Source organism: Aquarana catesbeiana, linkage group LG09, assembly GCF_042186555.1.
Source record: "Aquarana catesbeiana isolate 2022-GZ linkage group LG09, ASM4218655v1, whole genome shotgun sequence".
Classification (NCBI taxonomy): Eukaryota; Metazoa; Chordata; class Amphibia; order Anura; family Ranidae; genus Aquarana; species Aquarana catesbeiana.
The window spans coordinates 256,595,517-256,613,543 of NC_133332.1; the positions used below are offsets into that span (position 1 = coordinate 256,595,517).

Sequence of the window (18,027 nt, forward strand, 5' to 3'; positions counted from 1 at the left end):
CCTGAGCCCGTTCGTTCCCACGTCGGAGACGCGCAAACCCTCTCTGGTCGAGGTCCTGGCTCTTGATTGGATAGATAGATTGATTGAATAATGCCCTTGCTATAGGTGTAGGCCATTCATGTACAGTGTTGCCAACCGTCAGTATTTTTACTGACAGCCAGTAAAAAACAGACACTTTTCTGCTGCCAGTAAGAGGAAAAGGTTGGCAGTAAAAAATATGGCCGTGGCGCTTGGCTCAGAACTGGGCAAGCGCAGCTTGGGTACGGAGCCAGCCAGGACCATCCAAGTACCTGCTACAGTGTGTTCGGGTGGTACCGGTGGGGGGGGCGAGTCTGGTGGAGACGGTGCCTGAGCATGTCGTGTGATGCCATGGTGCAAGGGAGCCAAGCGGAGTGGTCAGAGCGTCGTGTGCAGGTCTGTGGGATGGGAGAAAGGCAAGCCGAGAGCGGGACTGTTAATGCTATTTGGACTGAAGGGGACTGAGAGGCCCACCTGGCATGGATAGAGATTGTCACTGTGACTCAGGATGGGACGTGTCCGTGATCTATGCTGCTGCACACTACAGTCAGTGTCACTGTGAGAGTCTATTTCATGTGTGTGTGCCGCCCATTCTAATTTCCTGCCCCTGAGCCACTTACTATATTTAAAATAAAGTAAGAAATGTGCTTTTTGCCTTAATGTCTACCTTGAATCACATTGCTAATTGCATATTGCACTTATTTGTAGCCTAAATACTGAAATTTGCACTTACAACTGTAATTTTGTAACTTTTGGAAATGCCAGTAAATTTGGGCTGTCGTGTCAGTAAATTTCAATCTGGTAGGTTGGCAACACTGTTCATGTACCTCATGAAGCCTGACCTGAAAACCCTCAGGACATTGCTGAGGCTTAGCTATTACTGTTCATCTATTCTACACCATCACAGGAGTGAGCTCTTTCTGTTATTCAAAATCCCCCCTATGCGCTTTCTCTTCTCTGATTCAATAGCTCTGAACGCATTTGGGAGCTTGCTCCTATGATGGTGGAGGTGAGCAGGACTTAGGCTTCTCCTAGCAACGTCCTGGGAGTATTCCAGTCAAGCTTCATGAGGTATATAAATGGCCTACACCTAAAACAAGGGCATTATTCATCTTTAGTCAAAGCTGCACAGATTGTTTTTAATCTTACAGATGCTCCTTATCTGCATTAACAGGTTTTTTTTTTTTTTTTGGTAAAGGTGAACTTATGCCCCGTACGCACGATCCGAATATCGTACGACAGATTGTACGACTGTTCTCGCTTAATAGTCGCAAGTTGAAATTGAATAGCTAAAGTCACGAAAATTCTCGTACGACAGACAAAAAATTTGGAAGTGAAGTCATGTGTTGTAATGTATTTGTATTGTATTTTCGGACGACAACTATACTGACTAAACGAAAATTGTACGATCTGGAATCGCACGAGGAAAATTTTCGGGTATGTCCGATTGAATCAAAATCGTATGAACGGTCGTGATCGCCTGTCGAAAGCAGTGTACACACGATCCGAATATCGTACGATCCTTCCTCCTTTATCGTACGATATTCGGATCGTGTGTACGGGCCATTACTCTTTGTAAAAAAAAAAAAAAAAAAAAAAAATGCGTAAAATCGCTGACGGCACTATCGCCGTGCATTGGTCGCGCGGTTTTTCAAACACACACGCTCCGTTCCGAAGAGAATGGTATGGCTTAGCCTTTATAGTCAGGCTTTAAAATCGCTATCCAAGCTGAGAGTGCGTGTTTTCCGACATTATTGTTGACGAACATCAGGACTACATTCGCCTGTCCCTCACATTTCACTGTCTGTGTCACCCTCTCACTGTGTCCACAATACTTGTGACGCACAACTTTGAACTGAGCTCACACCCCCCCCCCCCCCCCCTCTCTCATCTCCTCAGCTCCCTCTCTCTCTACTCAATAAAGGCGGGAACGCGTAACCCCGCCCATTTCCTCTGTACAATGGAGCGTCCCCTCACACGAGAGAGAAGGGCAGGTAGGCTCCGGCGCGGTGACGTCACCCTCGCGGCTGCTCTCGCGCCCTGCCCACCCCCTTTCCCTCCTCAGCCTGTGGAGGAGCCGTTAGAAAATGGCCGCCGCGCCGAGCGGAGAGGAGAGACTGTGAGTGCTGGCTTCCCGGCCGGTCTGTGTCGTCCCCCCCACCCCACCCCTCTCCTCCTTCCGTCCTCCACCCTCCCTTTCCCTTCCTTCCACCACCTCTCCCGCCTTCCTGCCTGCCATTATCTCCCTGTGTGTGAGGGGAGGGGGGCGGGTCTGACAGGGTGTCTGTGTGGTGTGTGTGTGTTTTGTTTTTTTTAATAATGAATCCCTTAGGTGAGGGGGGCGGGGCTGTGTGAGGAGATAATGTCCCTTGGTGCTGATGTCCTGTGTAGTGGGGGGGGGGGGGGGGTCAGAGTGTAGTGCCCCCCCCCCCGCCCTCCCCAATCCCTCAGGCCAGGGATGACATTTGCTCAGTGCGTCATTGAAGCCCCTGTGATTGGGGAGGCCCCGGAGTGTCCACAGTGTGAGGAGAAGTCCGGGGCCTGTGCTGGGGGGGAGCACTGCAGGACACACCCCTCTCCATACATCCTATGTGTCAGGAGGACCCCATCACTAGTCCTTATCGCTCCATGTGTCCTCCCTTCCATTCTCTGTCACACATAGGCATTAGGCGCCCCCCCCCCCCGGTGTGTGCGTCAAATCCTGGCATTTTCGCAGTGCACGGTGACGCGTCCGGTGCATTTAAAATGGACGCCAGGCTAAAATCTGCAACCGCCGGACGCTGCGGCAAACGGAACGTGTGTTTTGGGGTCGTATACGCGAAGACACGTATGTTTCCGAACGCAAGAATTCTACGTCCTGGCCATACGTCCCCTGAACGCATACGGTACAGCCGCCGAGCCGCCGCGTATTTCACATCCGGCCTGTCGAAATATACAACGTACTAAAAAAAAATGCCACCTGCGCAAATCCGCGTTTGCTCCCAACACAGAAATTTTACGTCCTGGCCATACGTCCCCTGAACGCATACGGTACAACGACGAGCTGTCACGTGTTTTTTGCAGCCGCCCCGTCGAAATATACAACGTACTAAAAAATGCCACCTGCGCAAATCCGCGTTTGCTCCCAACGCAGAAATTCTACGTCCTGGCCGTACGTCCCCTGAACGCATACGGTACAGCGACGAGCCGTCACGTGTTTTTTACAGCCGCCCCGTCGAAATATACAACATACTAAAAAATGCCACCTGCGCAAATCCGCGTTTTGCCCCGGACGCAGGAATTTTACGTTATGGCCATAGGACCTCTGAACGCATATGATACAGCGACGAGCCGCCGTGTGTTTTACATCTATGGCAAACTGAAATACGGCACGGCTGGACACCTATGGCGAGCCATACGTACTTTTTGGGGGGTTGTATGCGCAAAAAAAAGGCACGTGTGTTCCGGACGCAGACATCCTACGTTATAAACATACGTCCCCTGAACGCATGCGGTACACGTGTTTTTGCATCCGGCCCCTCTAAATCTATGACAAACTGAAATACGCCACAAATGCGCAAAGCCGCGTTTGCCCCCAATGCAGAAAATTCTACATCCTGGCCATACGTCCCCTTAACGTATAGCCGCTGCGTGTTTCACATCCGGTCTGAAAAAAAATCTATGACGAACTGAAATGCGACACGGCTGGACGAGCCGTACGTATGTTTCGGGGGTCGTATGCGCAAAAAGGCACGTGTTCCGGATGCAGGAATTTTACGTTAAAGACAAACGTCCCCTGAACGCATACGGTACAGCGACGAGCCGCCGCGTGTTTCACATCCAGCCTGTCTAAATCGATGACTTGCTGACATATGCCACAAATGCACAAAGCCGCGTTCGCTCCCAACGCAAAAAATTCTACGTCCTGGCCATACGTCCCCTGAACGCATACGGTACAGCAACGAGCCGTCGCAGGTTGTATGCGCCAAAGGCACGTGTGTTTCGAACGCAGAAATTCTTATGTTATGGACATACGTCCCCTGAACGCATACGGTACAGCGACGAGCCGTCACGGGTTTAATAACCAGCTTGTCTAAATAAACAACGTACTAAAAAATGCCACATGTGCAAATCCGCGTTTGCCCCGAACGCAGGAATTTTACATTATGGCCATAGGACCCCTAAATGCATACAGTACAGCAACGAGCCGCCGCGTGTTTTACATCCAGCCTGACAAAATCTATGACGAACTGAAAGACGGCACGGCTGAACGCTATGGCGAGCCGTACGTATGTTTCGGGGGCTTTATGTGCAAAAAGGCACATGTGCTCCGAACACAGGAATTCTACGTTAAAGACATACGTCCCCTGAACGCATACGGTACAGCGACGAGCCACCGCGTGTTTTACATCCAGCCTGACAAAATCTATGACAAACTGAAATACGCCACAAATGCGCAATGCCGCGTTTGCCCCCAACACAGAAATTCTACATCCTGGCCATACGTCCCCTGAACGTATACTGTACAGCGACGAGCCGCCGTGGGTAGGCGGCGCCAGGCTTTATATCCAGCCTGACAAAATCTATGACAAACTGAAATGCGCCATGGCTGGACGAGCCATACATATGTTTCGGGGGTTGTATGCGCAAAAAGGCATATGTGTTCCGAACGCAGGAAACCTATGTTAAAGACATACGTCCCCTGAACGTATATGGTACAGCGATGAGCCGCCACGTGTTTTCACATCCAGCCTGTCTAAATCGATGACTTGCTGAAATACGCCACAAATGCACAAAAGCCACGTTTGCTCCCAACGCATAAATTCTACGTCCTGGCCATACGTCCCCTGAATGCATACGGTACAGCGACGAGCCTTCACGGGTTTCACATCCGACCTGTCTAAATAAACGTACTAAAAAATGCCACATGTGCAAATCCGCGTTTGCCCCGAATACATTATGGCCATAGGTCCCCTGAATGCATACAGTACAGCGACGAGCCGCCGCGTGTTTTACATCCAGCCTAAAAAGGCACGTGTGTTCCGAACGCAGGAATTCTACGTTAAAGACATACATCCCCTGAACGCATATGGTACAGCAACGAGCCGTCGCGGGTTGTATGCGCAAAAGGCACGTGTGTTTGGAACGCAGAAATTCCTGCGTTATGGCCATACGTCTCCTGAACGCATACGGTACAGCGACAAGCTGCCGCGTGTTTTACATCCGGCCTGACAAAATCTATGATGGACTGAAATACGGCACGGCTGGACGCTATGGCGATCCTTATTTATTTTTTTTTTTTCGGGGGTTGTATGCGCAAAAAGGCACGTGTGTTCCAAACGCAGAAATTCTATGTTTCAAACATACGTCCCCTGAATGCATACGGTACAGTGACGAGCCGCCGCGTCTTTTACATCCAGCCTGACAAATCCTATGACAAAGTGAAATATGCCACAAATGCGCGAAGCCGCGTTTGCCCCCAGCGCAGAAATTCTACATCCTGGCCATACGTCCCCTGAACGTATACGGTACAGCGTCGAGCCACCGCGTGTTTCACATCCAGCCTGACAAACAAATCTATGACCAACTGAAATACGCCACGGCTGGACGAGCCGTACATATGTTTCAGGGGTTGTATGCGCAAAAAGGCACATGTGTTCCGAACGCAGGAATTCTACGTTAAAGACATACGTCCCCTGAACGCATATGGTACAGCAACGAGCCCCCGCGTGTTAAGAATCCAGCCTGTCTAAATCTATGATGGACTGAAATAAGCCGCAGCTGGACGCTGTGGCAAATGGTACGCATTTTTAGGGCTGTATGTGCAAAGTAACATATGTTTCGAATGCAACAATTCTACTTTATGGACATTTGTCCCCTGAACACAGTACAGCGGCGAGCCGCCACGTATTTCACATCCACCCTGTCGAAATGTCGGACTGCAATATCCCACGTGCGCACCTTTTGCTGTGGCAAATGGTACGTATGTTTAGGGCTGTATGCGCAAAGTTCCAAGCGCAAGAATTCAGTGTCCAGAACGTAAAATTCCTGCGTTCGGGGCAAACGTGGATTTGCACATGTGGCATATTTCAGTCCGTTATAGATTTCGGCAGGCTGGCTCGTCCAGCCTGTCGAAATCTATAACGGACTGAAATATGCCACGTGCAAATCCACATTTGCCCCGAACACAGGAATTTTACGTTCTGGCCATACGTTTTCTGAACGGTACAGTGACGAACCGCCGTGTGTTTTACATCCAGCCTGAGAAATTCTATAACAAACTGAAATGCACCATGGCTGGACGCTATGGCGAGCCGTACGTATGTTTCGGGGGTTGTATGCGCAAAGGCACGTGTGTACCAAATGCAGGAATTCTATGTTATAGACATACGTCCCCTGAACGCATATGGTACAGCAATGAGCCGTCACAGGTTGTATGCGCAAAGGCACATGTGTTCCGAATGCAGAAATTCTCATGTTATTGCCATACGTCCCCTAAACGCATATGGTACAGCGACGAGCCTCCACGTGTTTCACATCCAGCCTGTCTAAATCTATGATGGACTGAAATACGCCACGGCTGGACGCTGTGGCAAATGGTACATATTTTAAGGGCTGTATGCGCAAAGTCACATATGTTTCGAACTCAAGAATTCTACGTTCTGGACATACACCCCTGAACACAGTACAGCGGGGAGCCACCACGTATTTCACATCCAGCCTGTCGAAATCTATGATGGAATGAAATATGCCACGTGCGCAAAGCCCAGTTTGCGGTACACATGTTTAGGGTTGTATGCGCAAAGGCGCGTATATGCTCAGAGCACAGAGATTCTACGTTATGGACATACGCCTCTGAACGCATACGGTACAGCGACGAACCGCCGTGTCTTTTACATCCAGCCTGTCTAAACCTATGACGGACTGAAATACGCCACATGCGTAAAGCCGCGTTTGCCCTGAACGCAGGAATTTTACGTTATGTCCAAATGTACCTGAACGCATACAGTACAGCAACCAGCCGCTGCATGTTTTGCATCCAGCCTGACAAAATCAATGACAAACTGAAATCCGCCAGGGCTGGATGCTGTGGCGAGCCGTACGTATGTTTAGGGTTGTATGCGCAAAGGCACGTATGTTCCGAACGCAGGAATTCTATGTCCTGGCCATACGCCCCTGAACGCATATGGTACAGCAATAAGCTGCCGTGTATTTCACATCCAGCCTGTCAAAATCTATGACGGACTGAAATACGCCGCGGCTGGACGCTGTGGCAAGCGGTTCGTATGTTTAGGGTTGTATGCTTAAAGGATGTTCCGAGCACAGGAATTCTATGTTACGGACATACGCCCCTGAACGTATATGGTACAGCAACGGGCCATCGCGTGTTTCACATCCAGCCTGTCTAAATTGACCTACTGAAATATGCCACAAATGTGCAAAGCCACACTTGCCCCGAACGCAGGAATTTTATGTTCTGGCCATACGCCTTTAAAGGCATACAGTACAGCGTCCAGCATGTAACACCCTATGTTATGACCATACGTCCCCTGAACGTATACGGTACAGCGACGAGTCGCCGCGTGTTTTACATCCAGCCTGACAAAGTCTATGATGGATTGATATCCACCACGGCTGGATGCTGTGGCAAGCGGTATGCATGTTTAGGGTTGTATGCGCAAAGGCACGTATGCTCAGTGTAGAAATTCTGTGTTCTAGCCATACGCCCCCCCTGAACGCATACAATAATGAGCCGTTGTAGGGCTGTATGCGCAGAGGCACATATGTTCTGAACACAGGAATTTTGCTTTCTGGCCATATGCCCCTGCACGCATACGGTACAGCTACAAGCCACCGTTTATTTCACATCCAGCCTGTCAAACTCTGACTGACTGAAATACGCCGCTGCTGGACGCTGTGACGAGTGGTACACATGTTTAGGGTTGTATGCGCAAAGGCACGCGTGCTCTGAACGCAGAAATTCTACGTTATGAACACACGCCCCTGAACGTATACAGTACAGCGATGAGCTGCCGAATGTTTCACATCCAGCCTTTCTAAATCTGTGATGGACTGAAATACGCCACGTGCGCAAAGCCAATTTTTACGTTCTGGCCATATGTCCCCTGAACCCATATGGTACAGTGTCCAGCCTGTAACTCTCTACGTTATGGACATATGTCCACTGAACGCATACAGTACAGCGATGAGCCGCTGTGTGTTTTACATCCAGCCTGACAAAAGCAATGAGGGACTGAAATCCACCACGGCAGAAATTCGACATTCTGAGCTGGACATGCGCCCCTGAACACATACGGTACAGCGACGAGCCACCACGTGTTTCACATCCAGCCTGTTGAAATCTATGACGGACTGAAATACACCACTGCTGGACGCTGTGACGTGCAGGTCGTATGCGCAAAGGCACGTATGTTCCGAACACAGGAATTCTACGTTCTGGGCCATACAGCCCTGAACGCATACGGTGCAGCAACGAGCCGGCTGCGTATTTCATATCCAGCCTGTCAAAATCTATGATGGACTGAAATATGTCACCGCTGGACGCTGTGACATGCGGTACGTATATTTAGGGGGTTGTATGTGCAAAGGCACGCATGCTCTGAATGCAGGAATTCTACGTTATGGCCATACGCCCCCTGAATGTATACGGTACAGCGATGAACCGCCGCGTGTTTTACATCCAGCCTGACAAAATAAATGACGGACTGTAATCCACCACGGCTGGACGTGCACATTTAGGGCCACGTGCGCAAAGGCACGTATGCCCTGAACGCAGGAATTCTATGTTCTGGGTTACACATCCCTGAATGCATACAGTACTTCTTCTAGCCGCCACGTATTTCATGTCCAGCCCGTTAAAATCTATAGTGAGGTTAAATGCGCAAAGAGACTGTGGCAAGTGGTACTTACCTTTAGGCTCGTATGCAGGAATTCTACGTTCTGCCCATACATTCCTGAACACATGGGGCTCATGTACAATGCAGCTCAAAGAAGCGGCTTCGACAGTCTATTGAGCTTTTTAGAGCTCTCATTATTTTTTTTCTGCCTGGAATCTCCCCTCCGTGTTAGCCAATGTCCATGCACACTATGGCTCTTTCGGGAATATACAGGCATAAGCTCTTATAGGCAGAAAAAAACCCACCAAACTCGTGAAAAACCTTGAAAACGCACAAATGAAAAATGAGGGGAGGGTTTGTGGGGAAAAAATGCTTATGCTCAAAAACACCCAAAAGAGCACCAAAAAAACACAAAATTCTTCAAGCTTTTAGGCAGAGAAGTAAAAGCTCAAACGCCTGTAAAAGCAGATTAAATTTTTTTTTTTTTTTTTTTTTTGAGCTGCAGTGTGGATGAGCCCATATGTTACTGTGTCCAGTCTAAAAATGAATGGAGAGCTGAAATATGCAGTGGCTGGACGCTGTGGCAAGTGGTACACACGTTTAGGGCTACATGAATGAAGGCACATATGCCCGGATCTATGTCATTAAACGCATACAGTACTAGTGGTGCATTGAAACTGAAAATTCATGTATGCACTTGGCTGAAACCGAAATGGACGGTTTAAAAAAAAAATATATATATATAGCGCATCCGGTCTGTCAGAATCTATGGCAGGCTGAAATCTGCAACGGCCTCTTCTCTGTGGCTTTTAGGGCTGTATGCACAAAGACACATATGCCTTAACACAGCAATTCTATGTTCAGGGCATATGTCCATGGATGCATACAGTACAGCGTCCCGCACCCTCATATTTCAGCTCGTTGTAGATTTTGACAGGCTGCTGACATTGGGGGGTGCTGGATACTGTACCCCCTGAGCCCCCTTAACGCACTGGGTGCAGATAGGGCAAACAGCCTAAGGGTAAAGTCGGATATGCATCTAACTACCCGTCCTCTGACACTCGTATCGCTTTTCAGAGGTGATGTGACACCACCTTGTGGCCTGTTTTAACCCAATTTTTGCCAACAGCAAACCATGTGCATTGCACTACCCTGTTTGCCCGAATGGGTCACATTTGGAGGACTTGCTGTCCGCTGATTGCTTCATGTCAGGTAGTTTTTGCTGCAGGCACGCATCATTGCAATTTCGGCGTGTCAGCACCCTGGTTCGCTACCTGTTGCTGCACATTTTTAACCCCCACTCCCCCAACCACATGTTGGGGGGGGTCAAAAATTGTGCTTTCGATATTTTGCCGATAGAGAAAAGGGTACCGACAACGCAAATGATTTTGGCGTGATTTTACCATGACTTTACTGTGCTTATGGTGTTTTTCATAGATCATGTGACTCAAAAAAACGCATAAAAAATGTAACGGGTGTGTTGGTGTGTTCTTGCTGTGTTTTCATGCATTTCAACAGGGAGGTGCTTTTTTTTCTTCTTTTTTTTTTTTTTTTTTTCTTTCTTTAATTTTTATTTTTACTGACCAAAAATGTTTTTTAATACCACAACGGACCAGTGTGAAGACATGCATAGAATATAATGGGATGCATTTTTCGTGCGCTAAAGGTGCTGATAATCGACAATATATTCATTTAAATTTAACGGTATTAAAAAGTTGAATATATATATATATATATATATATAGATATAGAGAGATATATAGATAGATATATATATTTCCAGCACCAAAATTTCTATTCGGTACACCTCTAAAGATGAGTTTGGAGGACACCTCTAGTCGTAACTAAGTCGGCTTTTAAGGCTTGTTGACTTGGGCTGCATTGATGACTGCAGGCTCAACACGGGCGCTTTAAACGTTGATGCACTCGGACAGCTTAAGGCAGAAATATGCCCTGGTGTAAAAATCCTGACTTTTTTTTAACGCCCAGGGAGCCTCAGCTGGCATGTAAAGCCAGCTGCAGAAGCGAATTGCTGTACTTAGGCAAATGCTGATGCTTTTGTACATTGGTTTATACATGAGAATGCACTTAAAGTGGATGTAAACCCGAATTTTTTTTTATTTTTTGATATAATACCGTAGAGTATAAGATTTCCTATCATTTGAGCCCAGTCTTGCCACACAGAGTTAATCCATATCTGAGCAATTCTCTTTTATTGTTCAGTGAGATAAATCTTGACAAACTGAGAAAAACTTTGTCAAATCCTCCCCCTTGCTGTGAGTGACAGCCTAAGACACAGGCATTATTTTTTAATTCTCTCCCCCACTCCTTTCTTCAGCAGCTCTGCAAGGATTGGCTGTTCCACACCTCATCATGATTTGGCATGCTGAAGTCATGTGGAAATTTTCCTGTCTTTTCACTGGATGTTAGAGATCATAGCAGAAGTTCAGTGTAAGAAATACACAGGAGAAAATGTATATTGACAAGGGGAGTGTAGAGGTGGGCGGGGAGTCTACTGACATCACGACTCCACCCACCAAGCTCCAGACAACAGACCCGCCCACAGAATCTGCAGTTTTTCAGGGCTCATAACAGACAGAGGGGAGACATTTGACAGGTAAAGATACATGCAGGAGGCATGTATATCCTTATAGATAACCCCTATGGCAGTAGTTTAGAAAGGATGACATTGGGTTTACATCCACTTTAAGACTTATTTCCCAGATGTGTAAGGCTGTGTTTAGTGGATACCGCATATGTATGTGAACACCGATGCACAAAAGCATTGCCATTTACCCGAGTGTGATGTGTAAAGCCATTCCCTTCTTTGGCCAGCTGTACTCGCCAACTGCAGCTCCCTGGGCAGGGGATTTGGTGAACGTTGGGCCCCAGGGAACTGGTGCATTGGTTGTACGCAACATTCCAATCAACTTTTAGGGCTTGTTCACACAAGAATTTTTTTTTTTTTACCAACCTCCTTGGCTGCAGGATTAGTTGCCGGGAATGTACACATCAGTGTTAATTTCGACAACCATGTTAGTCGACTAAATGAATACTATTTTAGTCGACTAGAATACGACTAAAGCTAAAACAAGTGTGATGACTAAAATACGACTAAAACGAAAATGGCATTTTAGTCAAGACTATGACTAAAACTAAATTGAAATTTTACTTCAAAATTACCACTGGTCTGTAATGCATGTTCATACCCCATATACCTCAAAACCATAAATAATAACATATTAGTTTTTTCACTCCAGCAGTATATAACGAGCTTGGAAATTGTAGAGAAAGGTTACAATTTAATTACACCCATTAGATTTTAGACGACTAAAATGACCTGGAGATTTTAGTAGACTAAAACGTAGGACAATATAGTCGACTAAAATGTACTGGAGATTTAGTCGACTAAATATGACTAAAACTAAAACAATTGCAGAAGACTAAAATGCCATTTTAGTCCTAAGACTAAAACTAAATCGAAATGTGCTGCCAAAATAAACATTGGTACACAAGCCGTGGCCCCGATGCTTTGCAGCCACGCCGTGAATTATACCTCCTTTCGCTTAAAAATGATGTAGCGTCCTCCAAGTTCTACCCATTCAAGTAAAGAGGCCACTCTGCAAGTGTCCTGCAACTGCTTGCAATGCACATAGTTGTGGTGCGGAGTTCAAGAGGATAAAGCAGGCGGTGAGAAGGCAATAACAAGCTTCCTCCGCACCCATCAAATGTTTTCTGAAGAGAACGCTGAACAAAGCGTGTGTGTATGTGTGTGTGAGCCCTTAGGTAGCACCACCAGATATACTGCGGCAGGGCAGTCGCTCTGCCCCGAATCACATACCTAGTACATGATCCGATATTTCCGGGTCTGGGGCTCGCAAGTGCACTGTCAGCAACCCGCTGCTTCTGTGATTAGACAGAGGGAGCTGATCTGCGGGTGCTGCAGACTCTATCTCCGCCAGCACCCGCTGATCATTAGGTAGAAAGCCAGAATTGCGGTCTGCCTATGTAAACAAGGCAGATCGCTGTTCTGTCAGTAGAGAAGGCATAGATCCTGTGTCTCTGCTAAGCAGGAATATGGATCAATGCCTTTCCCTAGTAAAAGCACCTCCCGCAGAGTGAGAAAACACTGGTTAGGCCCCTTTCTCAGTGCTGCGACTTGAAAGTCCCACGATTTTACAGCGATTTCGTGGCCATGGTTTTCATGTGATTTTTTTTTTTTAGGGAATGCCTTTGTGAACTTGAGGTCTATGAACCTCAACTCTCATCAAAGGCGGACCAAAGTAGTGCAGGGACTACTTTGAAGTCGGTGTGACTTGAAGTCGCACAGATATGAATGGTACTTATAAATCATGGGGTACGACGTCATGCGACTTTGCAGTCCCAAGTTGCAGGACATGTCGCACAAGTGTGAAAGGGGCCTTAGGCACACAGTAAGTGTCGGTTCACACTGAGGCAGCACGACTTGCAGCGCGACTGCCTCAGGCGACCTGGACACGACAGGAGCGGTGACTTGCAAAACGACTTCTGTATAGAAGTCAATGCAAGTCGCCCCCAAAGTCGTACAGGAACCTTTTTCTAAGTCGAAGCGACTTGCGTCGCTTCGATTAGAACGGTTCCATTGTACAGAACGGGACGCTACAAGTCGTCCAGTGTGAACCGGCAATTAACCCTTTGATTGCCCCTGATGTTTAACCTTTTCCCAGCCTGTGTCAGTACATTGACAGTACATATTTTTACCACTGGTCCTCCAAAAAGTGTCAGTGTCCCGACTGTCCGTCGCAATATCGAAGGCCCACTATAAGACGCTGATCACCATTACTAGTAAAAAATACCATAGTTCGTTGACGCTATAACTTCTGGGCAAATCAATAAATATACACGTATTGTGATTTTCTTTACCAAAAAACATGTAGCAGAATACATATTGGCCTAAATAAATGAGTAAAAAAAAAAAAAAAAATTTTATATATATATATATATATATATATATATATATATATATATATATATATATATATATATATATATATATATATATATATATATAATTTTATTTTTTTTATTGGATGTGTTTTATAACAAAGTAAAAAATTTTGTTTTTTTTTGTTTTTTTTTTTTAATTTTTTTTGTTTATAGCGCAAAAAATAAAAACCGTAGTGGTGATCAAATACCAACAAAAAAAGCTCTATTTGTGGGGGAAAAAAAGGACATAAATTTTGTTTGGGTACAACGTCACACGATCGCGCAATTGTCAGTTGAAGTATTGCAAAAAAATGGCCTGGTCTTGAAGGGGGGCAAGTGGTTAAAGTCACTCATTAGGGTCTTTGGGGCAGCAACCTGGAGTCCAACGTTTGACTTATGCAAGCTATTCTCCCTATGGTTGTTAGAAAAACAAACAGATGTTTAGGAGTTGCCTCTGAAATGCCTGCGGATCTTTTCACAACGGCTTTCAAAAAGCAATCCACTGCAGATTGATTTTTTTTAGGAGGGCAGTCATTCACACTATTAGCTGGCCATAGGTGTAAAGATTTGCTGGGATGAATGAGCGAAATCCATGGATTCCCCCCCATCCAAGTTAAAACGGTGTGGATGGGAAATCTCCCGCTGTTGATTTGACTGGTTCCAATTAAAGCACACCTTGCAAGACAATTCAAAGTTCTGTTTATCTTGCAGCCCTCCCCACCCCAGCAAAAAAATTTGCAGAGCAGCATTGTTGATTGGAGAAGGTAGTGTTTCAGACTGCTGGAAATCTAGTGTCCTGCCAGCCCTGGGCAGCTTGATATAATGGTAAAGAAAATGTATAGAAAGAAAACACTCACCTTACACCCCAGATTCCGGGTCTTTTTGCCTAGGTAAGAATGGCATCACCTGGCCTTTTTGCAGGATCCTGGTAAAGAGATCCCTTGCATTGGAGAATGTTCTTGCAGGATCTGGGATCATCCATTTTTCTAGGATCCCACAGGAACGCTCAGTAATGTTGCCCTCCCCTAGGCGATGTCAGACACTAGGTGTACAGTAAACATTTTTTTTTTTTTTTTTTTTCTTTTAACTACAAAGTTTAATTTTAAGGCTTCTTGCACACTGCAGCTTGAAAAAGCTCTGTACGCATTTTTTTTTTTTTTTTACTGAGCTAAAATACAGCCCATTAACCGCTTGCCGACCAGTCATCGTCATTTTACTGCGGCAGGTCGGCACAATCCCACGAGCCGTCGTAGCTATGCGCCCACTGCACAGCGGGGCTGCCGATGCTCGTGGTCGATATGACCGTTGGGCGCGAGCGATCGCGGGCACGAGAGTCAGAACGAGGACGTGTGTGTGTGTGTGTGTAAACACACACATCTCTGTTCTGTGAGGAGAAACAGATCGTGAGTTCCTATTAGCTAGGAACAACGATCTGTCATTTCCTCTAGGTCACTCCCCTCCCCCTACAGTTAGATACACACATAGGGAACACAGCTAACCTCTTGATGGGCCCCCTAGTGTTAACCCCCTTCACTGCCAGTGTCATTTTTACAGTAATCGGTGCATTTTTATAGCACTGATCGCTGTGTAAATGCCAGTGGTCCCAAAAATGTGTCAAAAGTGTCCGATGTGTCCGCCATAATGTCGCAGTCCTGATAAAAATCGCAGATCGTCGCCATTACTAGTAAAAAAAAAATAAATAAAAATGCTATAAATCTATCCCCTATTTTGTAGAAGCTATAACTTTTGCGCAAACCAATCAATATACGCTTATTGCAGTTTTTTTTAACCAAAAATATGTAGAAGAATACATATCGGCCTAAATTGACAATTGAAAATTAGCTTTGTAAAAAAAAAAAAAAAAATGGGTATTGTATACTTCCTGTTTCATACAATACACTTTATTGCAATAAAAAAATAGGGATTTTTATTATAGCAAAATGTACAAAATATTGTGTTTGTTTCAAAATTGTCGGTCTTTTTTTTTTTTTTTTTTTTTTTGTTTATAGCGCAAAAAATAAAAACCGCAGAGATGATCAAATACCACCAAAAGAAAGCTCTATTTGTGGGGAAAAAAGACTGACAATTTAACTGACAATTGCGTGGTTGCACGACCACACGATTGTCCGTTAAATTGACGCAGTGCCAAATACAAAAAAATGGCCCGGTCATTCAGCAGCCAAATCTTCCGGGGCTGAAGTGGTTAATTGTAATGGGCCTATGCACACAGGCATGTAAACAAGAGCCGTGCATTCTTCAGTTAAAAAAAAAAAAATCTGCATTTTTGGTCAGTAATTTACGCCTCATGCGCACAGATGGCTGCAAATACGCATGATTGCGCATAAAATGTGTCCAAATGCCCATTTACATATTGTGCAGAACAAAAATGCGAGAATACAGTTTTGTGTGCCAATTTGCATGGAAATTGCATGAACGCATATGTGCGCAAATACATACAAAAAAAAAAGTAGATGCTCAAACATGAATATCGTGTGCAAGAGGCCTAAAGTGTAAACTAGTGGCTTAATTTAGGGGTGGTAGGCTAAGAAAAAGGCAAATTTTACAATAAAATGTGATGTCTCGTTTAGGGCTCATTTATATGGCCGTACACCTTATTACCTTAAAGTGGATGTAAACCCGAAATGTTTTTATTTTTTTATTTTATTTTTATTTTTTTTATCATACTGTAGAGTATAAGATTTCCTATCATTTGAGCCCAGTCTTACCACAAAGAGTTAATCCATCTCTGAGCAATCCTCTTTTATTGTTCAATGAGATAAAACTTGACAAACAGAGAAAAACTTTGTCAAATCCTCCCCCTTGTTGTGAGTGACAGCCTAAGACACAGGCATTATTTTTTTAATTCCCTCCCCCACTCCTTTCTTCAGCAGCTCTGCAAGGATTGGGTGTTAAACACCTCAGCATGATTTGGCATGCTGAAGTCATGTGGTTATTTTCCTGTCTTTTCACTGGATGTTAGAGATCATAGCAGAAGTTCAGTGTAAGAAATACACAGGAGAAAATGCATATTGACAAGGGGAGTGTAGAGGTGGGCGGGGAGTCTACTGACATCACGACTCCACCCACCGAGCTCCAGACAACAGACCCGCCCACAGAATCTTCCTTTTTTGCGGGTCTCATAACAGACAGAGTGGAGACATTTGACAGGTAAAGATACATGCAGGAGGCGTGTATATCCTTATAGATAACCCCTATGGCAGTAGTTTAGAAAGGATGACATTGGGTTTACATCCACTTTAAGAAAAAATTGGGTCTTACCCATTCAATGTTTATCCAAAACTAAAAGAAGTTTGGGAATGAACACACCTGTGTTTAACAACCTGTTGTTTTACAGTAACCCAATCGTTTGAATCGGCTGCCTAATGAACCAAAAAAAAGGTGCTGCATTTTTGGCAGCGCAATGCACAAAAGTACGTTTGTAAGGTGTGTTGGGGTGTCATTCAGAATATGTCATCACATCACAACATTGTACCGTAACACGCATTAACATGGTAGTGCAAACGAAACTCCTGCTGTGGTTACTGAATTGTGCCAAAGGTTAACCTGATAGCTGAACAGTAGCTTTATCTGTTCTGCTGACAATTTCCCGCCTGGCCCCTTTGAATTTTCAATCAAAGGATGACGGGTGAAATGGTGCGGTTGAATTTTAGCCCGTTCATTATGAACCCAGCTGAAATTCGCTCAGTGTATGGCCAGCTTTAGGCCTCATGCACACTGGACGTTTTTTGACGTTTTTACAGCAGCTGTTTCTGGCTGTAGACGTTTTTTTCTAGTCATTAAACTCTCCGTGTTATCCTATGTGTCCATGCAAACATAGGCTGTTAGCAGTTTTTGAGCAGTAAAAAAACCCCCAAAACTAGTGGGTTCTGAGACACGTTTTTCAGCTGTAAAAACGCTCTAACACTGATAAACGCTCAAAAAACGTCGCTCACCAGCGTTTTTTAATGTTTTTGATCCACTGAAGAAAACATTTATTTATATATATATATATATATATATATATATATATATATAAACACTATTGCAAAAAAGTTGAAAAACTTACTGCAAAGCTACTGCCGTTTTTTTTTTTTTTTTTATAACGTTATTTTAACGTCCAGTGTGCATGAGGCCTTTGGCCTGGTTCACACTGATGCGCTGTGATTTTGTTCTGTTTTTTTGTCCTTTTTGTGAGGTGCGATTTTAC

At 45.3% G+C, this 18,027-nt stretch overlaps 1 protein-coding gene across 1 annotated transcript in view; it reads left to right on the forward strand.

Annotated features, from left to right (window-relative positions):
* The first annotated feature begins 1,980 nt into the window (after positions 1 to 1,980).
* The window catches only part of MECP2 (methyl-CpG binding protein 2), a 64,946-nt gene continuing 48,899 nt past the window's right edge, over positions 1,981 to 18,027 (forward strand). The window contains exon 1 of the mRNA XM_073600245.1: positions 1,981 to 2,137. Coding sequence (XP_073456346.1) covers positions 2,106 to 2,137 — 32 coding nt within the window. The 5' untranslated portion in view covers positions 1,981 to 2,105. The remainder of the gene's footprint in view (positions 2,138 to 18,027) is intronic.